This window comes from Cyrtonyx montezumae, unplaced genomic scaffold, assembly GCF_038088225.1.
Source record: "Cyrtonyx montezumae isolate F1298 unplaced genomic scaffold, pur_monq_1.0 scaffold_18, whole genome shotgun sequence".
NCBI classification, from domain to species: domain Eukaryota; kingdom Metazoa; phylum Chordata; class Aves; order Galliformes; family Odontophoridae; genus Cyrtonyx; species Cyrtonyx montezumae.
In genome coordinates this window covers 3,210,137-3,232,254 of record NW_027071914.1, presented here as the reverse complement: position 1 = coordinate 3,232,254, position 22,118 = coordinate 3,210,137, and the positions used below count along the sequence as shown (strand labels likewise).

At 40.6% G+C, this 22,118-nt stretch overlaps 2 protein-coding genes across 2 annotated transcripts in view; both read left to right on the top strand.

Annotated features, from left to right (window-relative positions):
• On the top strand, positions 1–9,464 carry LOC136047403 (kazal-type serine protease inhibitor domain-containing protein 1-like). The gene is made up of 5 exons (XM_065734470.1): positions 1–65; positions 634–1,122; positions 5,551–5,711; positions 7,243–7,387; positions 7,748–9,464. Exons 2-5 carry the CDS (start codon positions 666–668, stop codon positions 7,876–7,878), a joined length of 894 nt encoding a protein of 297 aa, XP_065590542.1. The 5' UTR covers positions 1–65; positions 634–665; the 3' UTR covers positions 7,879–9,464.
• A 3,605-nt stretch (positions 9,465–13,069) lies between these two features.
• Positions 13,070–22,118, top strand: part of RANBP17 (RAN binding protein 17) — a 149,853-nt gene continuing 140,804 nt past the window's right edge. Inside the window, exons 1-4 of the mRNA XM_065734471.1 lie at positions 13,070–13,131; positions 16,026–16,172; positions 17,916–18,006; positions 19,193–19,359. Of these exons, the coding sequence (XP_065590543.1) occupies positions 13,114–13,131; positions 16,026–16,172; positions 17,916–18,006; positions 19,193–19,359 (423 nt within the window). The 5' untranslated portion in view covers positions 13,070–13,113. The remainder of the gene's footprint in view (positions 13,132–16,025; positions 16,173–17,915; positions 18,007–19,192; positions 19,360–22,118) is intronic.

Below are 22,118 nucleotides of genomic sequence, written 5' to 3'. Positions count from 1 at the left end.
CTTGAATCCAAGACTTCAAAGTCAGTTTCAGCTGTCCTGGCTTGTTCCTTCCTTGTAAAGAGCCTGTAAGTAAATTGCTGATTCAGTAACCTCTAGATAAGATCATTAATGGATGAAATTTGGTGCTAAAGTTTCTTCTAGTCTCCAGAGTACCAGCTGAGCTCCAGCATGCAGGTAGCATAAGTGCTATTTTCTATCCACTTTTATCTTTCTTAATTGTCTTTGTGTGTTAGTTTAAGACTCAAAATAAAATACTCTCATTGGTTAATTTCTTCATTTTGCACTAACTTACTCTGTTCCCCTTTCTACACAGCTGCAACATAATGTTGTTTCAGTAGAGCAGTGCTTTGCAAATTTGGCTCAAGGAGACAATGAGCAAACAGCTTTTCAGAGAGCTGTCAGAAGGGGCAGTTTGGTTTCCATGCAAGCAATATTCGCATTCCAAACTGCATTAGAGAAAAGCTGGTGGGTTTGTATGCATTTTTATTATCAGTTCCAGATTAGGAATCTGACGCTAATTTCTTCTTAAAGCCTGTGCTTGCAGGAGAATTCGTAGCCTAAAACAAAAAAGGATTGTGACGTTTTTCTCACACAAGCTCTTTTTTTTTTTTTTTTTCCTGGCTTTACTCCAAGGACCTTTTCTGCTTGTTCATTACATTCTCAAGATGAAGCCCCCGGTGGTTACAGCAGTGCTGGTAGTACTGGTGCAGGTTTCTCATGGTTTCCCCGCCTTGTACCACCGAGGCTGGTGGAGGCTCTTAAAGGAAGGAGACAGCTGCGGAAAGTGTGATTTGGCACTTTGCTCTGAGCCCAAAGACTGTCTGGCTGGGACTGTAGTGGACCACTGTGGCTGCTGTTCTGAATGTGGAAACGTGGAAGGTCAGATCTGTGACCTGGACCAGGGCAATCACTTTTATGGGCAGTGTGGAGACAACCTTGAATGCAGGTTGGATGCTGACGAAGCCAGGTATGGAGAAGTCCCTGAACCCCAGTGTGTGTGCAAGTCTCAAGAGAGCATCTGCGGACCTGATGGGAAAACCTATGAGAACATCTGTCAATTCCACAAGGCTTATGCAAGTAGGAGAAATATCAGCATGAAACATAAAGGACCGTGTGAATCAGGTAAACTGTACAGAGTTATTTTCAAACTAAAAAGATGTGATTCTGCTTTTGCAATATGTTATTAGATGCTCCGTCTTTACCGAACTAATGCTACATTTCTTTTCTAGTTATAATTATTTTGTTGTAATACTACTTTGTGTTAACTGTGGCTCAGTGGCTAGCAATTTATGTGTAGTAATCCTCTGTATTTGCCTAGAGGGTTATATATCACATAGCAACTAGTAAGGCACAAATCTATGGACCAGATCTGCACTTAAAAAAACAGAATATGAGATATTTTCCACAAAAAAAATATGTTTAATTAGGAGCAGATGAAAGTCTGGGAGGACGGGGCACAGTTATATGATTATTATTATATTAAGATTGACATGATATTGAAGCAGTGATGACCAAGCAGACTTCATTCATATGCACATACCTGTATGTATACATAGTGATTGGAGAAGTAGAGGAAAAAGAAGCTAGGACTTAATTAATAAGTCTGTGTGCTTTTTACAAAAATGTCCAAAGCAATCTAATTATTAATCATAAAATCTAGGTACCTGTGAAATAGAAATCCATATATTAGGATAAAATCAAACAGAAACAATTTTATTAAAGTCACTCACAATGAATAAATGTTCCTCCGTGGTGGCTGTTAGTGGAAGGACTCCTCACCAGGTTGTAAGAGGGAATCTTGTCTCCTGCTCATATGCTGCTCTCGTTCCTTACATTATTACTCCTGGGCACCTTTCAGCTAAATCAGATGAATACAGAATAAAAAAGAAAAAGTTTTCTCTTAAAAAAAAAAAGTAATAATGAAATATTTTCTCAAATATCAGTAGAAGAAGTTTCTGAGTCACAAATAGGTCACCCTTCTGGGAATCCAAAATTGTATCCCTGGCAAAGGTCTGCATATGAGAGTAACTCAGGTGCATTTTACCCGTTCCTTGCTGGCAGTCTGTTGCTTCCAATTCAGACCATATGCTGCACATCTTTATTGAATGGACACCAGATATTGAATACTTAAAAGGAAAGGTGATGAGCAGCTAATACCAGGCTTCTCCTCGTTCTCTCTAGTCACAAAAGAAACATCCATTAGAGAATCACTGACTGGCCATTAAGGTATTAAGCTGGGAAGTCAGGTTTGTAGTAGAGACATTCAGGAAAGTCAGTGCACAGCAGCTCGTAGTAGGACTGAAAGCCTGTTTGCCCTTAGGTAGGTTCTCTTATCTGGCATTAAAATAGCACTAGTTCTTACAACATGACTCTTTCAGGGAGATTTCAGTTGCAAATGTTGTTCAAATAGCAACTGATTAGCACGTGTGCCTGTACACCTTAAAGCAATGCTCTGCTCTAATTAATAAAACAGACCCAGCAAAAAAAGCTTTAATTTGGCCTTGGAGCTACCTCTGTGGTGTGTAATGCTGCTCATTACACACGATGAACACGATCAGCTCCTCTGCACATAGGCATCAGCCCCAGTGTCTTTTTTGCCACTTCCTTTGTTTCCCAGAAAGACTGGACCCTCTCTCCAGAATTAGAGACATTTCTTAGGATGACTCAGCTTATTGAACTGCACAGACGCTTGGGCATACGCTCATAACCATCTCAGAGCTGTGAACAGTTTATTTATGAGAAATGAGGCCTTGGCTTTTGCAGAGAGGCGTGCAGCTGGTGTCCGAGCCCAGCGGCAACCGCACTTGGGCCTGCGGCGTGTGCTGGGGGCCGAGCAGCAGTGCCCCTCTTCTCAATTCCGCATGCAGCTGCTCCTGTGCTGCTTTCGTAGACTGTATTTCGGATTTGAAAGGAGTCTGGGCCACAGAGGTGCCACCATGCGGGCACCATGTCCTGGTCCTCCATAACAACCCACCTGTAAGCCCCTCCTCCTTGCCACCGCAGCTACCTGAAGCGGTGCAGTGGGCGTGTGGAAGTGCACCACGATTTAGGCTGTGTCATGGCTGTGTCTGACAACAAAAGGCAACAGGGAGCCTGGCTCCAACAGCAGCCACCTCCTCACCATGGCGCTCGCTTTCCACGGGCTCCAATTTGCATGAGAAACAAACACTGAACACTGCGGGGTTTTGGTACCAATCTATAAATGTAACCTTCAGTCAACTCCAAGTACTTTGTTTTGCTATTTTTCTTTCAAAGCGTCTGCTGTTTCCTGTTGATGCCAAAAGGATTAATTGTATACAGCAAGCGATGAATAAATAAATAACAATAAACTCCTTTCATCAGAAGAGCACAGCCTTTTATCTTTCATCTTTAACCAGAAAAAAAAGGAAGAAAAAGGCCTAGCTCCCCAAAGTAACACTGGAAAAAAAAGCCTTTCTCTTTCTAAATGCTAGTTTTGATCGGTTTATCTAATAATTTACCAAGGTTACTAAGTACAGTGATTATATACAGATTCTCCACGCTTCATCTATCCCCATTCAAAGCCTTCCTGCTGATAATTTAATGAGGTAACAGAACCAGCAATGCTTCTCTTTGTAATTAGTCGTATCACATAATAACTTACAATTTTAAATTAAACATATAAAATTAAAAACAAACAGTAATTTAACGTTTAGAGTAAAAACAAACAAACAAAAAAAACCCACAACAACCGTAATCCACCAATTTTTCTGCCATTTTCATCAAATCACATCCAGGTCAGCAAGAATGAATACAGATGAAGGAACAAAAAGTGTTATCAATACAATTCTTTTGTCTGGTGTGGTGGAAGTCAGTTATGAAAGGAGAAGCAGCATTTTGACTTCTGGCTTGTGGGCAGTCAGCTTTGATCAGAGCTGCAGCCCTCTCTAACCCTTACCTAGGTGGATGCAGCACTAAAGGCACTGCAGCTGCACTGAGGTTTAATCTTTCAGTGTGTGTTATAATGTCTGACCCTATGTTCATGAACAAAACAATCCCCATGCAAAATACTCCATCAGTGTTGATTGGAACATGGCATTTTTTGCAGGAAGATACAGGTTCTGAACGTATAGTTCTCAGGAAAGACCACACACCTCCAGGCTCAGGTACCCTGCTGAGTTTGCAAACCTCACTTCTTAAGAGAACTGGGAGCATTTTAAGAGGAATTCATAATTGGGAAGTTGATACTTTTCTGTATTATTGTTTTCCAATTAATTTTAAGCAGTGTACATTTGATATTTTCAGCACAGGACATCAGTTTTTAAAAACTGACACATGTTAGAAATACTGCTTCAAAACGTGGAATGAAATGCTGCAGTTTCAGCTGCTGAAGCATACTGTACCTACGTACTGATGGAAATGCTTTAAGTAAAAACATATTGATTATTTATGAGAAGTTCCTAAGCACCTGTACAAAATAAAAGCAATAATTAAATACAAGTGTAATGGACCAGAAAACAAATTATTTTTTTAAAAAGCTATTTTGAAAATAGAGAAGGAAAACATACCTTAGAATAAAAACATATCTCACTGGCCAGGAGTGGTTGAGAGAAAATGCAAAGCGATTTCCAAAACAGTAAAGCTGCAGTAAGAGTAAATGTGTTACTTTCCTCTCTGCCTCTAAAAACATCATCTCCTGTTAAAATGGAGTATGTTTATAGGTTGTAGATGGATGTGTATTTTGAAGAGCTTCTGAATGCATCAGGTGGTGGTTTATTTATTGTCTTCAAATCCCTGATCTGGCTCCCTCTCGTGGTTGTTGATAGATTTTTCTTTGGGAAAAAGTGGGAGAGAATAATTCAAGGAAGCAGTAAAGAAATGGATAAGGAGGATGAGCATAAAATAATAATAAGTAGAAATCTATTAATTTTAATATGCTCAAAACCTTATAATTGGATTTCATTTATTTCTAATACTCATGGGAAAGGAAATCAGTTCAAATCGATAGCAAGTGAGGCTAAATGTGAAGCCCATGAATGGTGCTATCCTGTAACTTGCTGCAGTGAGTTCCATGAGTAACTCAGGGAGACGAAGCTTTACAACAAACTTAGTTCACAGCAATGCTGCCACAAAACGAGTTTTGATAAGCTAGTCATCTCAGCATTTCATCTTTTAAGCTAACAAAAATGTAACAGAAATAAAGAGCTATTATTCAGAATCATGTTGTTTTGTGATGGTCTGCTATGGAATTTCTTGCACCTTCCTCTGAAGGTCTGGATGAGTTACTGGCTGCCAGCTGACAGGCCTGGCTCCAGACCATAATGGCACAACCTAAACTTTTAGTCTCATCCTAACTTCCACGACCGTGTGCACAGAGAAAGGACAAGCAGGTTCTTTACAATAAGTCTTTAAAATACCTGCCACACTTCAATGCGACATAAAGTTTTCTGAGCTTTAAAAGCTGCTTGGAATCATGTGGTTCTTCTGAATGTGTGAGGTGGAAAAATTACCTAGAGCAAGGACTGATGTTATATCCTTTTGTGCTGGCTTTTGCTCGTGAGCTCCTAAAACAGTACTGTTGGGTCTTTGCAGCTCCTGTGATTTCGATGCCACCTCAGGATGTCCAGAATTTCACAGGCAACGATGTCATTTTTGGCTGCGAGGTGTCAGCCTATCCTATGCCACACCTTGAATGGAAAAAAAAGGGGAATAAAATGTTTTTACCAGGAGATGACGCCCACATCTCAGTCCAGGTAATAACTGCATTTTCTGCATCCTTTTGCAATGAGGAGTAGGGGGAATTTGTGTATTTCTCTCACAGAATGCAATGCTGTTGTAATAAAAAGATTTCCTACAGGGGACCTATGATTATGTTAGGGATTCTGATTTCAGCCAGTTGCAGGGATCATTGCTGTGGCAGTCCAAGCAGAAGGAGTAACGGGGTGGGTAGCATCCATCCTGCTCCAGGGAAAGGGAAATTCTCCTTATGCAGGTATAGTTCTAGAGGGGTTGGATAGGCTGCTATGTAAAAGAAAGTGCACTCTGGGAAAGATGGCTGTGGGCAACTATTTTTTCTATTCTTCATGCAGAAGCATGATGGCAGATATCTAAAGCTCTCCTTTGCAAGATGCTGTTTCTGGAGACATGCCAGCTGGATCCAGTCCCTGAGGTGTTCAAAAGGAAAACAGTGACATTTGCTCATTTTATGTGGAGGATGTTTTAATCTGAAAGGGAAGAGTAGAATGGCATTGGTATGGACTTTGAGCAAATGTAGAAATAGCCCCAAAGAGCTAAAATCAAATCAAAATGCTGGCTCTTATTAATGGAAATAACATTCTGGGGGAGCTAACAAAGCCAGATGCACTGGCAGACCACAGTAAGGAAGAAGTCTGTGTCAGCACGCCTTCCCCTGGACAGCGGATCTGAACAGGCTATGACAGATCTAGCTTGACGGATGTACAACTGAAAAGTGAGAGGATCCAGCGGACATGGAGCACACCCTGAACAAAATTACAGATAGAAAAAGCATAGAGAAAAATAACTTGGAGTATTAAGAGTCAAAGTTATTTAGAAATGTATTCGGAGTCAGCATGAATATGAGTGGAATTAGCCAACTTCATATATTTGCTAATAATAAATGTTGCTCAGAAACAACAGTGCCAGGAGCCGCATCCAAACAGCGGTCAATTCAGAGGCCAACCTGAGCCTGTCAACCCGACTTGTCAGGTCAGAGTGAGCATGAGAGCACCTCTGTGAACGGTTAACTGTTTTGTATTTGTAGAGCTTGTTTGGAAAACCAAGCTCTCCCATGAAAAGGCATTGGCAGGGGTAAGTTAGTGGAAACTGATTTTAACGAAATATGAAAGCTCATGCTATGTCCGCTAAAACTTGGATGCTGAGCATCAGCCTGGCCCAGACTCAAATGCCACTCTCATCTTGAAGTAGTCGATGAGCTTGAGAACAAGTGGCAGTGTTTTGAAGCAGCAGCAAGAAGCGGCACCAGGACAAGAGATGTGAGGACTGCTGGGAAGCAGAAGCATACCAGGAATCAGAGCGCTGCAAAGGGCAGTACAATTTAAAGATGAAAGCAAGGAAGGCATGAGCTGAGAGGCATGGAGGCAATAAAAAGTATGGCAGCAGAATCAAAGCACGATGGCACTACACAACAAACAAAAGCAAAGTTTGCAATGATGTTTAAGTCTGGCCACAGTTATTTTTAGAAATATCATCATGTCTCCTAACTACTTGACTTCCATTTCATTTTGACTGTTTCTCTTCTCAAAGGCGAGAGGTGGACCTCAGAAGCACGGTGTGACAGGCTGGCTGCAGATTCAAGGCCTCAAAAAATCAGATGAAGGCATCTACATCTGCCACACCAAAAACAAGTATGGTGCGACATACGCCTCTGCGAGACTGAAAGTCATTGATGGTATATTGCTCTTTTCTATTTTGTTTTGGGTTTTTGACCTTATTGATACCAGTGGTTTTCAGAGCTTTATTGGCTCTGCTCCTGTTTTCCAGTGCATGGGATTTGCAGATGAGTGAAGTGACAGTTTACCAGTACTGGGAATTCAGTGTGTTTTCAGCATCTTAGAATGTGAATGGTAAAGAAGTTTTGGATGGTGGTGTGAGGTCAAGCTACTGAATAAATCCACTTCCCTTGTAAAAGATGACTTTTTAACAAAGCCTCAGAATCAGGGAACCTGTTCTACATGTGTAAAACAATACTGTCCTGCTTATTCCTATTTATACTAAATTAATTTGGATTCAATGATGTCTTGCTGTGCAGGTTCACCTTCTGCATTTGCCTTAACCGCTGGCAGTAGAAGTGCAAATTATGACACTGACTATGGGGACTACTATGACCACTCTGACGATGAGGATGAGGAAGAATACGAATCTGGGGACTATGAAAACTGAAACAACTCTGCATAACAGTTTCTGTACATGCGCTGCTGGTCACCTTTCACACTGCTCATTCACTAGTTCTCCCTGTGCTGTGAATAGCTTCTCTGATAACACCGCACCCATCTCTGCATCCCACCTTCCTAGAGCTCGGATGTGGCTGATATGTGTCGTGCCACTTGACAGAAGTAAGAACAGTTGTAAGTGCATGCATTTAGACTGTTAAGTAAAATGACATGTACCTAGTAAGGACCCTGAAAGGATCAAATTTTATATTGATTTTTAAAATGTATAATGCTCTGTAATTTCTTCAAAAATTTCTGATTTTTTCTAACAAAAAAATGTCAACAGTTAAACTACATTTTTACTTCGTATCCATTTCCTATTTTTATTTATATAATGTATTAAGAAATAGCAAAAGGTTGTTGACATGGCAACAAGCCTAGCTTCAAAGGTGGAAAAAGTGTCTTTCATCTTCTTAGTTCGTATTTTCTCATCAGTTTTAAAACAATTTTTCTTCTTTGAAACTATCCATAGTTAGACTCACCACAGCTGAATTCCCTGTGCCTTTCAGAGTGTTCCTTCTTTACCTTTAATATGAACATGAGCTGGTCTTATGCAAGTGAGCAGTGCTTTACTAGCAATACTCAGGTTTTGTGCACATCCAAGCAGACAAGCGTTCCCTCTGATTTCCTCACAGTTCCTGAGCTACTCGAGCAGCACTGGCTCCTTCCCACCACGAGAGGCAATGGTTCAAGATCTTCACAACTCATGAAAACTGCTCAATGTAAAACAATCACCCAGAAAAAGATCCTGTAATTGCTTTTGTTAATTATATACATGAAGGCTGGCTCTGCATTAATAGCTGATGGAAGATACTGAACTCTAAAACCCACTTTTGTGAGGCACCTGTTGGTTCTCATCGGCTGAGGGCAAATTAATAACAGTAAGTTACTGATGTCTCTCATTAATAAGTAAAGCAGCAAGAGTTCAGGCACCTGAATTTTAATCCTCATTATTTGTAACCTTCTGTATTGAATGCACAAAAACACACAGTGATTGCTGTTCACACTTTGTAGTACTTTTAAAAGTGTATATGCAGTGCATCACCAACAGCTCCATTAATGTTGTGCTGCTTTGTGCTTGTTGTGCCACAGAACATATTTTTCTTCAATATAAATGACATTAAGAGATTGGCTATAGACTGTGCTTGCCCTGAGGTACTATTGATCTTTGTGCAGGTAAGACACGAGCGCAAAATAATCTATTTTGGCTTAGAGTTCCTGAAATACTGTCAGCTTACAAATACAAACCACACCACTAGGTCACTGAAAAGATTAACTAGTTCTAATTAGGAGTATCAAACGGCTTCTGATTTAATCACTGATTTTGCTGTTATGGGCTCTTCCCGGTCCTCTTAGGGTTAGGTCTAGAAAGCTTTTTGTTTGTTCACTATGTATTACTTTTAATATAAAATTGTCTGGTAGGAATCACTGTATTTTTAAATGGATGACTGTTGATGTAACTATTTAATCTTCAGACATATGTTCAAGATCAATTGCAATCTGTGTTGCAAATGAACGAATTAGATTACTAAAGCACTTGCTGAATTGTGGCAATGCATATTGGCAGGGGCTAGAATGGCACAGCAATCTTGAAATCATCAGCCATAGAAACAAATGATAGTTCTTCAGAGCCTTCTGTCATTACTAATGCAAAGTGAAAAGCAGAATTATAATAAACAGTAGTTGAATGAGAAAATGTGTAGCAGAACCATATCAAATACCACACTGCAACTGTTCAGGTGGGTGGACAATGAATACTTAAAAAAGCCCAACCTTTCTATAACAAAGTCCCATAATCTACATCTATTGCATTCATCTCCAAGGTTCCCTTTTTTTTTTTTTTAATGTATTTAATCTTCACTTGTCACTTTAATGAAATCATTTCTTGTCAATTGCTACCTATGTCTTTCAATAAGAAGACTGCATGTTGGGGAAAATGCTGATGTAAAACACACACACACAAAAGAGAATGTTGAACATTGAGTTCTGTTTTTAGGGGAGACTGACTTAGCTGACTTTGTTTATATGCTTTAATCAAGTCACTTCAAATTAAATAAAAAAAAGGATGAGGATTCAACACTCGGCAGCGTTGCAAAGGATCTAATTGTGAACACACTGCCTGTAGCAACAGATCTATTCACATAATGCAAAGTAACAGCACCTTGAAGAAGTGTGTTACTCCACCTAGCAGAAAATGACACACAGACTTGAGCTGGAAACTGCAGGGGAGGGAAAGCTGCAGGGAGGTCTCATTACTGTAACTGGCGTGGCAGATTTAAAACATTCCTTTAACTCAGCTTCCTTGGAAGAAGAAATTATTTTGTTTTTATCTTCCATAAAAGCAAGATTGAATTTCATGGCACAACCTCCTCCCATCACCATGTTATTTCCACCTCCCAAGTAAGGAGAAAGGAATTGCATGAAAGCTTCTAAGCAAATTACGCTCCTTAACACAGATTTCTCCCTAGTGCTAGGACTTTGACACAGTCTGAAGTAGTTTCACAATCTGGCATTCTTACTTGCTATGTTAAATCTCAGGAGCTCGTTAGGTATTAGTCTAGGAATCTCTTAATTCTTTTGCTAGACTGCTTTTTGTTTTCTCCCTTTAAAATAATCAGTCTATCGTTAACAGAAATTGGATACAGAAGTGCAATTGCCCACATCTGAGAGATTTAAATAATTAAACTGATTAAACCAAGGAAGAAATAGTCACAGTCATGCTGTGCATGCTGCAGAGCAAGCATCACTTGCATGCCTCGTGGTACTAGCTTTGTGTTTTCAGCTTCTATATGTGTTCACGTGCTGGACCAGAGCTGAGATCAACTGAGATCAAGGCTGAAGAGGAATGGGGGGTGGGAGGGTGTATCTGTGTAAGAGGCAATCTGCAGGCTGGCTTGGTGCTGCAGAAGTCACAAGCTCCCTCATGCTCAGCTGCTTGTATTGTTCTTAGCCCATGCACAGCTCTTCAGCTGTTTAACTTATTTACCTCATTTCTTCATGTCTTTGCATAATTTAGTGGCACAGCATAGGTAGTGGCCATCACCTGGAGCAGGAGTCGCAGCAAATGCTAGCACTGAAACTAATCTTTGGGTCAAGGTCCTGAAAGGCTGTGTTAAGGACTCTCAGCTTTTTGACCTATACCAGCAACCTGCTTCTGGCTCTTCAGAAACTTTATAGCAGCATTTGAAATCTCTCGTAACTGCTGCATTGTAACTTATGGCTGACTTTCCTCACCTCCTACATCGCTCTTTCATTCCATACTCCTTAGCTCTGGGGATCCCCCTGTTCTGATAAGTTCTCCTACTTCCCTTTGAAGTCCTTTGTTTCCCTTCTGCATATCATCAGTCCCTTTGTTTTCTGATCCTTTGGCGTGCTTTTTTACTTTTCCCTTAGTTTAGACTACGGCTGCAGATAAATGATTGTTTCAGCACAGGATAAATGATGAAAAAGGGTGCAGTGGACTGAGGAGCAGTAGTTAGGGGACTGAGCAGTCTGAGCTATTTGACTTTCAGAAGCACCAGCCAATGTGAGGGCATGGGATCAAGAACCTGATTAAAATCATTTTCCTTTTTTATTTTGCTTCACTCTCCAGTAATTAACGATGTATTTTCTACAAAAGCATATGATTCAAAGATGATATCATCATTCAACTGTGACAGTTCATGAACAAAGAAATTATTGTTCCTGCCCAATTAGAGTGTCATAACTGCTTCTTGATCCCACTGCTTGATAGTGATTCCAGCTAAGAATACATCAAATTCACTTTTGTTCTGAAGCAGCTTCCATTAACACAGGAACTCCAGCAGTTTGCCCTCGGTTCTGGGCTACACGACAACTTCTGCCATGTGGGAGACAGACCAGGAGAGAAACAGCACCTCTACACAAACTGCTTGGGCATCCTGTCGTCTGCCAAGCAGAATAAAAGTGCCATGGACTGCAGATCACTGGGGAGATTAAGCAGGGGATATTGAGATAAAAATCTTTACTCTTATGTTCAAACATCAAACAACAATGTACCCAATAAGAAGATGAAAATTTCTTTGTGTATTATGTATGATCATAGTCTGTAGACTTTCCGTGGTTGGTTGTCACTGCTGACTTCTCCCCAGCTCGTGCTGGTATCACAGTGACAGCGTTCAGTGTTTTGCTGCTCTGTGACACTTCAGTTGTTGTTCCTTGAACCTCCTTCCTTCCGCTGCTGCTGATTCCAGATGCGTCTTATGATGCCTGAATGAATGAATACACATGGTTGAGTTTTACCCTAGGCTTTGTGCTGCACACAATCACTGTTCACTTTCAGCAGGACACTCAATACACAAATGCTTCTCATTTTGGCCAATCACAGAATTGTAGGGGTTGGTCTAAACCTCTGGTAAGGTTTGTGTCTCTGACTTGTGCAGTACTCATTTCACTGACCTTTAGGGATCTGGATATGCTGGATCACTGGGCAGAGGCAAATAGTATGAGCTTTAACAAGATCAAGTGCTGGGTCCTTCACTTTGTCCACAACAACCCCACGTAACACTGCAGGCTTGGAGCAGAGCGGCTTGAAAGCTGCATGGAAGAAAAGGACCTAGGGGTGTTAGTTAGCTCACTGAAGATAAGCCAGCAGTGTGCCTAAGTGGCCAAGAAGGCCAATGGCACCCCACTTCGTATCAGAAGTATCACAGTCAGCAGGAGCAGATGATCGTCCCTCTGTACTTCGCACCGGTGAAGTGGTGCCTGGAGAACCGTACTCAGGCCCTGCAGTGTGTTCAGAGAAGGGCAATAAAGCCGGTGAGGGGCCTGGAGCACAAGTTTTATAGGGAGCGGCTGAGGGAACTGGGATGGTTCAGTCTGGAGAGGAGGAGGCTCAGAGGAGACCTTAGCAATAAAAGGAGGTTGTGGTGAGGTGGGACTCAGCATCTTCTCCCAGGTTATCAATGAGAGAAGTGCTGGCCTTCAATCGCACTGGGGAGGTTCAGGTTTCTGAGCAGAAATTCTTCCTATTACCCAACCTGAACCTCCCCTGGTGCAATCCGAGGCTGCTCCCGATGATCTATGACTTCCCCACGCGGACCCACCGCCGCGTGACACGCGCGCGCTCCTCCCAGCGGCTGCTCCGCCCAACGGCCGCCCCCTAACCCGCCCCGTACAGCGGCGCGGAGCGGCTCGGTCCTGCGCCCGGCCCGGGCCGCTCGGGAAGATGGCGCTGCGCGGCCAGGTCGGTGCGGCGCAGCGCTGAGCGGCGGGCGGAGCGAGCCGAGGGGAGCCGGCCTGCTCGCTGGGGGCGGTGCCGGGCCGGGGGGCGGCGGCTGTGGGTGCCCGGGGAGCGGGGTGGCCGCGGGGGTGGGAGCGGGGTGGGCGGTGTCCGGAGCGGGGCGGCCGGGCAGGTGCTGTGCCGCTGCTTCTGGGGCCGTTCCGGTGTGTTTTCTCGCTCCCTGCGCTTCTTCCTGAGGGCAGCGATGGGCTCCGCGAGGAACTTCGGCTCCGAGCGCCGTAGGCGGCGCTGCCCGGGACACGGCCGCGGGGGAACGTCAGCGGCGGCACGGAGACAGCGGTGTCCCCGGCAGTGGGTTCTGAAGGGTCGGGCTTTCCTTCAGACCCGTGTGGCTCTCCGGCTTGGGAGCAGCAGGACCGGGGAGCCATCTTAGGCGCTGGGTTAGATGCTCTCAGCGGTGCTGCTCTCCCGTGGAACCGGGGAGGCTTTCCCCACTGGGCGCTTTTCTGTTGGGAAATGAAAGCGCCTGTGGGAGCACGTCGACGTAAGCAGAACTTTAATCGGGAACCTGCCCGCTTTGCTGCCGGCCTCCTTGGCTGCCAGCCCGCTGGGTTGCCCTGCAGCCTGGCCCTGCTGTCCCTTGCTTCTCGCAGGATGCCAGGACAGCAGCCAGAGAGCGGCGGGTGCGGCCAGAAGCGATGTCAGGTAGCTAGTTCTCGAGTGTGATGGCAGGAAGGAAACGCCTATCTTCTGCCATGAGGATTTGGAGCATGACTTGTTGGTCTCTTCAAGGGTTTATTTTGTACTTTGTGAAGTTGATTAATACCTCTGTTGCTCTGCTGAATTTTCAGCCCGTGTAAGATTGTTGTGTTTGCTTGATTCGTGTCATCTTTGTTGATTTCACTGTCTGGATCGAGGCGAACTGAGGCATTTCCTCAGTGTCACACACTGGGGGTAACCCAGAGAAGCTCTAACGAGTTCCTTGGCAGTCAGAGGTCCAGGCAGTTCCTGGTCGTAGCTCTTGCTTACCCATGAGGAACGTTATAACATCTTGTGACCAGGTTATCCAGGTGGATGGTTTTAGAGCACTGAAGATCATCACTCAATTTCCAACAAGCAGCTTTTCATTGAAAAGCATCGCCTAGTTCTTGCTCAAGCTTGCTTTAAAAAAATCACGGTCGGTTTCCCTTATTGTCCTTTGGACAGAGTGTGATGCTTTGTGTTTTAACATGTCTACAAGAAGTTAGTTCTTATCCTCGGCCTAGATTTCAGCGTAGCATTAACACACTGAGAGAGTACATTAAAGTGTATTGTGTTTTTGAAATCCACTCTGAGTTCTTGTATAAATTATTGCTTAATAAGCTTTTAAAAACACTTGACTATTTTAATTGGAGTTTGCATGCTGATGGTTAAGCTTTTATCCCACTTTTCCCTTGGGCTTTCCCTGAATTTGTTGCTCAGTTATTTTTGTCCAGATCTGAAAGTCACAACTCAGAAGAGCTGTGTAGGGTCTCTGCCTGCTTGTTCTGACATGGTAATCGTACATCTCAAGTTCTGCTGGGATTGTTCCATTTTGAAAGGGTGCATTGAATTTATGCTTGGAAACTGTGTGCAGTAGCTATCCTTATTCCCATGTTTTAGCCCCCATAATACATTTGGGTTTTTTATATGTGCATGTCTGTGTTGTAAGCATTCACATTAAGGAAAATATAATACAATTTATGAGTGTTAATTTTCACTTTAATGGAAATGAATCTTGCTTCACTTAACATTGCATATCTGAGATTATTACCTGCTCTTTATTTTTGTCTGCTCTCTCCAAGATTCAGAGGAAGGAAAAATAAACAAAACAGAGGATGTATCTGTAGATTTCAGTCCTAGATGTATTATTTTGTTCTGCTCTCTCCAGAAGCAAGTGTGCTATTTCTTAAAATTTCTTCAAAAAAGAATTTCAGGACTATTATTCTTTTATTTTTTATTTTTGAATGAATGAAAAGCTGGGACTCTTAGGAAGCTGTTACTAAAATTCTGAAAAAGCTCATTGAAACCAAGAACTCTGCATTTACAACAGCTAAATTAAAAAATACTGGATTGTGCCAAATCAGATCTTTTATTTCAAGTACGAGATGTATTTTTGGAAGGACTAGCAAAGGGGTTTGACTTCAAACTTTTAAATGAGACAGGTCAAACAGTGCATTATGCTCTTTAGTGTTTTTTCCAGCTCTTTCTAGGCCATGCTCAAATAATGAAATATTTATCACCCACCTTCTAATAACGGCCAGATCTTGATCATGTTTCTGTTTCAGTAGCAGTTTCTAAAAGCATGCTCAAAAGGTTTGTTTCTCCAGTGACACTGTCTCTAGTGGGTGTGAATTGTATACCTGACAGGGAAAATATTTACTTTTTTTCCCCTCTCACCTTACCAAAGTGTTCTTTCCAGCTTCAATGTGGAGAGGAATTTTGTCTCTTCTGTTCCTAAGGAAGCTTCTGAATTGTCCTGTGTTTCACTAATGCTTGCAGCCACAGATGTAGGCTACGGTATCTTATTCCAGATGTGGTAATTTGATGAATAATTAAAACTTTTAAGATGAGATTTCCCAGAAGTCTTTGAAGTAGCATAACTCAAACTGTTTACTATTCTCCATCTTTTCTTTTTTGTGTGTTTGTTCAACATAAATAAAGAGTCAGGATAGCAGACAGTTTGAACTATACGTTGGTAGTGCAGAAAATAAGATACAGAAGCTTAATTTTTTTAACTAAAATGTGGATCAACTAGAAAGCTTAGCAGAGGTAACAGTTCAAATTAGTGGTATGTGTCTAGTTTTCTAAACTTTAAGAGTCCTTTGTGGCTGAAAAGTCTCCATAGAAGTTTCAATTGTGTTTTTTTTTCCTAACAGAGCCTGGCAAAACTAGAAGTGCTAAGTAACCAGTTGTTTGAAGGAACTGATATAGCGCAGCAAATGCAAGCTGAGAAGATAGTCTTGGAGCTTATTAATAGCCCAGATTGCCTTAGCCAATGCCAGCTTTTATTAGAACAAGGAACAGTAAGTATCTGAAAGATGTGTTATCCATAAATGCAACTGTGCTGGTAGAAATCATGTGTATTTTCTAGATATGGGCCATGCATGTAAGTATAATAGTCATTGTGCTTTCCCCTTTCTTTTTTTAATACATATTCTGTTTTGTAAACTCTTCTAGCAAATTTGGCTTTTGGAGATGATATTTATAAGACTGATGGATGATATGTTGCATTGGGGATGACATGGACGAAAGGGAAAAGCAGCTAGCATTCAGTTTCATTACTTCCTGAAGACTAATCAGGGTGCATGTAATCTGTAGAACTGTGTATACCCAGTGGTATAACCTGATATAGTTTAATGTCACCTAGTCTTGTTTCTAGCTGCCAGCTACAATGAAGCAAAATTGTTTCTCTGTCAGCTTAAGCCACTCTTTTTTCATTGCTCAGTTTTATTTTTGTTGTTTAACTTCACAATTAAATCTGGGTACAACGATAGGGGAGTTTCATCTGATCGATGGTGCAAGCTGAATTCAGTATTGGTCTCTCTCTTTTCCCAGTAATTCTGAGATATCTTTTAAGATACTATGTGTATTGGGATATCATACCATATAGTAACTGGGTAATACCTTGGAAGAACCAACCGAACCCAATGCTGAAGTGGTTTATTCAGCCATAATGTAACTTAGCTGTTACAAAAACCTGTTACACCTACAGAATTCATTGTAGAAAAGTATTTAAATATTTACATTTGTCAGGAGTGTATTGTGTCTGATCCTCTAATGTGTACAGTAAAAACTATTTCTGAGGAATCCAGTTTGGGTCAGTGGTTGAGCTCTGGATTGATTATTTGACTGGTGATCTTGTGAGCTGTGCAGCAGAACAAGAACAGCAGAGCTGTGTCTGACTTCTGGGAGTCTGCAGTGTATTCTAGGTGCTATGCCTGGGTCTAATTCCTTGTGTAGAAAACTCAGAGTGAAGTAGTCCTCCACTACTCCAGCCTTCTGGATTCCTGGTCTGGTTGCTGGAGACAACACTGGAGAAATTCTGTAGTCCCCAGCAGCTTCCCAGCTTATATACAATCTTCACATTCTTATTTCTCCTTTCCATGTGATGTGTAATCAACTTAAGACTAAAAACTTTAGGTATTGAATTACATGTATGTATAAGAAATTGTTTTGTAGTTATGTTTGAAATCACACTACGTTGCTGAACAGACTCTGAATGTATATATTTAAATTATGGATCTTTACTCAATAGTTTGTAACATTTACAGTTTATGTTGAAGAAATTATAGTTCAATGGAATCGTGTGGTGCTTTGAGCTATTAGCCACATCTGTAGTTTCAAGTCTCTTAATAGAAGAGAACTTTCTACTATGGGTTAGAAATTCTCAACTTCTAAAGGTGTTGTACTCTAAAAAAGAAAGGCTTAGATTTGACGCCGAGCTCAAGTGGTGGTAATTCTCATGGTTCTAAATCAAATGGCTGAAAAGTACACGTTTCAAAACATTTCAAGAACTCCACTGAATAATAAAACTGTTGAGATGTGTGACTTTCATCAAAGAGGATGATATTTCTAGGATCCCACTTTGGATAGTTTCATTTGTTTTATGGATATTTATAGCAAAGGAATGGTTATTACTGAAATAGATTTTCTTATAAATTTTTGGTCCACTTAAACCAAGAATATGATAACCACTGAATGTAACTTACTGACCCTGCCATTAACTTTCCTACTTTAAAACTGCATATTTTGATATGTTTCTGTAGACATCCTATGCTCAAGTTCTAGCAGCAACATGCTTGTCAAGGCTTGTGAGCAGGGCATCTCCGTTACCTATTGAACAAAGGATTGACATCCGTAAGTAATGTTTGTGGTTAACGTTTCCTTATATTAATTTGATCTAAAACTTCACGTTATTGCAGTAACCATTCAGTGGGAAGCCTGTTTTTTTTTCCTCTAGGTCTCCACATTCACCAGAGTTGTTCTTAAAGTGGTCATTTTGAGCGTAAGAACCGAAATGTCATTCCAGGTTCTTTAATCATTCCTCTGCAGGTGGATTACAAACAGAATCTTTGAGTTTCAGAATTCAAATAAAATTACTTTTCAGATTATTTCTTTTCTATTTTTTTAAAGCTCATTTCTGAGGGCATACTTTGTCTCTATCCCACAAGATAATAAAACAATTTAGTTCGTGTAAGTAAAGGATAAAACTTGCAGGTATTCCTCGCATAGCCACAAGTTGCTTACTGGTAATGTTCTTCATGATCAGCTTGTAAGACTTCTGTCAGTGTTTGTGAGAGGCATGCCAGGGCAGGCAAACACTTGCAGGATTAAGATCCTACAGTTTAGGTCCTTACTTTTAAGCATCTACCTTAAAGTCATTGCCATATCCTAAAAAAGTGAGTGACTCTGAGTTAAGTGCTGAGTACTGAAAGGTTCTGCATGAGAAGCATGCGGTGTTTTAGCAAATCTGCACTGGTACATCAGTTCTGTGACAGCAGTAGTTTGAAATGTGTGGCAGAGAACCCACTTCTGATAGAAATTTTCAGTGTTCTTTTAAGTGTAATTTGACTTTCATCAACTTTAATTGAATATGTTTTAACATCTTTGGAGTGGATTAACTTCTTGCTAGTTAGAAATATCTGCAGCTGAAATGTATGTGCCTTGCTCTAGGGAATATTCTAGATTGAATTGTGAGTAGAGTCTCTTGTCTGAGAAGATTTTTGTACATATTGAGCTGGTTATGAGAGCTGCTGTTTCATACTGAAATAATCAGTGCCTCAAATATAAGAGCGTAATGAAAAGTTAGTATTATACCTGATGGCATTCCTTGAATTAAAGGACTGTTGTTGTGTGTTGTCCTAGGATAGCGATAGTGTATGCAACGTGCTTTGGTGTTACTAGATGCTTACCTGTATTGAAAGTTTAAACATAACTCAGTTACTGTGTTAAATGTGAGAATGTAACTTCTTAAAAATCCCTCTTTAATTTGTTTTATTTAATGAAAGACTTGCATTGCTGATTCTAAAATCCTTTTTTACAGGAAATTACCTTCTGAACTATATAGCTTCTCAACCCAAACTGGCTCCTTTTGTCATGCAAGCTCTCGTTCAAGTCATTGCTAAAATTACAAAATTAGGATGGTTTGAAGTACTGAAAGACCAGCTTGTCTTCAGAGACATTACTGCTGATGTGAAACTATTTTTGCAGGTAGGAAACAATTGTGCACTCATGTGGAGATTTTAAGTCACTGACATGTCACTAAGTTGTTTTGCCTGGAAAAAATGTGAAGAGAGCTACTTAAAACAGAAGATTGCCCTTCAATGAAGAACAAGGTGGCTTTGATACATATGTGTAGTTATTATTGTCACACAGTATTCACAGTGCTGTTGTGTTATTGATTGACTGACTGATTTCCTAAACACTTGTTTATATTGTGATTATAAACATCAGCCCATGTTACTGTTCCTTTCTATTTAATGTTTTCTTTTTTTAAAACTGTGGTGGAGATGCATTCCTGGTATGGTGTCAGCTCCAGCTACCTGATTAGGAAGTGCTACTACTGCACTGTCTGAAGAGTAACACTCCAATGTTTCTTTCAGGCATTAACCTCCCTTGTGCCCAACTGTTCAGTTCTACAACTTGTTCAAATGTTGCTGCTGTCATGGAGTATTAGTCAAAAAGATATTTTTAAGTACTTGTTGGAGTGTTTACTGTTGTTACTTTTGTTGGATTTCTGCAATGAGCAGCAGGATTTACCTGCTCTTTGGTGGCTTTTAGCAGGAATCACTACAGACCTCAGTTTACACAAGCTTTTCTCAGTAGCTTCACACAGATAGAATGGTGGAGTGCCAATCTGCGTGACACTTTATATTTGTTCTATGGGAGATTGGTAATCAGAATTTTTTTGGCAGCTGTTACTTTGTCTGTTTTAGTGTATGTATTTAACATCACAAAAGTTATACATTTGAGAAAGTAATATGGGGCGTCTGGGGAGGAAAGATGACTAATCTTCCCTCGACAGTAGCTGAATGAGGCAGTAATGTTTTTGTTTTGCATTTCCTTCCATGTTATCTCCTCTTCTACCAGCACAGCAGGAGAGAAGTCATCTTTTTATGTATAACGACTATATATACTGTGTGTGTGTGTATACAGTATTTGAAACCTTGAAAGTATTTCTTATGAAGTCAGGGTGCAGTCATCTACTTTGGACTGTTCTCTAAGCAAATTTACACCTGAAATTTAGATGAAGTACTGTTGGACACAGCAGTAGCTAGAGGTATGGGATGTGCAGTGTCTTCTGGGATATAAGTTCAGAGGCAGCAATTGCATGTCATGGCTTACTAACCAGCCTGATTTTATACATTTAATGGATAGGAGAGTATCCTTAATTAAGCCTTCTGGGGGAATAATGAATCTGTGTTAGAAGTTATTTCTGATCAATCTTTCTGAATGTCCATGTGAGTATTGAACCTAATACTTATTTTGAGAAATAGGTATCAGAGAACTTGGAGATTTTGAGATGTTTGGAGATTTGCTTCTAAAGTGATCTGTTACATATGTTTGTGATCTTGGCAACTCAGCAGGAAAATAGGAAGCTAAAGTTAATTTTTTGCAGCTGAGTTTGTCATATTCATTTCTCAGTCTAAGTTTGTTCATAGTACTATTCAAATTAATGTAGTTTCTGAGTTACATTGGGAATGTCTAATAAAAGATAAGATGCAATATCTTGTTTATTAAAAACAAACTCAAGTATAGTACTCCACCATTTTGCAGTAATTCTCATGAATGTACTGTAATTGGATTTTGCATTTATTATTAAAATGATTGCAGTATGACTCTTCAGTGTGTAGTTCATTAAAGATGGAGATTTAAATACAAAACTTAGCTGCTGAAGAGATTTCTTTAGTTAAATTAGGAATTCCTGTAGCAAAGAAAATTAAGCCATATATCTACTGGCAATTAAATTTATATTGAAAAAAAAAAAAAGCCTAAACAATGGTAGCTTCAAATACATATATACTTCCAGTCTTAAGTTCATCCAGTGTGAATTTGAATGTGGCTTAATATCTAAAAAAGGGATGGTAGCAGCTAGGTCTGTAATCTGGTTCTCAGTTCCTCTGTAGTTCATTGCACAGCTTTCCACAGCAGTGAGAAGGGGAGGTTGTGTTTTCCTGTTCAGTGTATTTTTTTGATCAAAGGGATGTTCATACAAAATGATCAGGAGACTCGAGCCATCATATTAAAAGAAGCTTAATCTTACTGAAGGCAGAGCAATAGGTTATGTTTTGTCTGAGAGCTCTCTGGACTTCTTACTTCTAATTTCTTTCAGTGTAAATGATAATACAAAATAGATGTTGGTGAAAGACATGTAGCCAGATTGTTAGTTCCACTAACAGTGGAACTTAGGTTGCTCTTCAGAGTTGCCAAAATGATGAATTTGGTTGTGAGAAAATGACTTTTGTGTACCAAAGATGCTGAAGCTGCAGACCTTATCTTTGAAAGTAGACACGGGTCTTCCCATTGAGTCAATGGTAAGACCTAATTGCCATTGATTGTAATGATTTTTAACAAAACAGTTCTATTTCTTTAATAATAAATGCTCTGCTGTAGCTCACTTAAGACAACTTGATGTGAATTCTGGTCACTGTGGATTCCAAAGCGTTTTGAGGAACTTGCTGGTTAGATCACACACTGGGATGCAAGTGTTTGATACCTGCTGCCTCGCTTTCTACACACATTCCTGAAGATGGAATATACAATTATTCAAAGCAATGCTTTGTAGACTACTGTGGAAAGAAGGGAACGAGCTTTTATATACGTACTATTTCATAACTGTATTCATTTTCCAAAGGCTGCCTGAGATCTTTTTCATCCATGCGTGGCTTAATTTTTTTAATGGTTTGAATTTCATGCACCTTGCTGTATCAGTTCTGGTAGACTGAACAAACCTTTTGAAAATGTGTAAC

Bases quoted from the DNA above. Each gene is read 5' to 3' on its own strand.
- LOC136047403 (XM_065734470.1), top strand. From the start codon at position 666: ATGAAGCCCCCGGTGGTTACAGCAGTGCTGGTAGTACTGGTGCAGGTT. The intron at 1,123-5,550 runs GTAAACTGTACA...GGGTCTTTGCAG, and splicing joins TAAAGGACCGTGTGAATCAG to CTCCTGTGATTTCGATGCCA. The intron at 7,388-7,747 runs GTATATTGCTCT...CTTGCTGTGCAG, and splicing joins GAGACTGAAAGTCATTGATG to GTTCACCTTCTGCATTTGCC.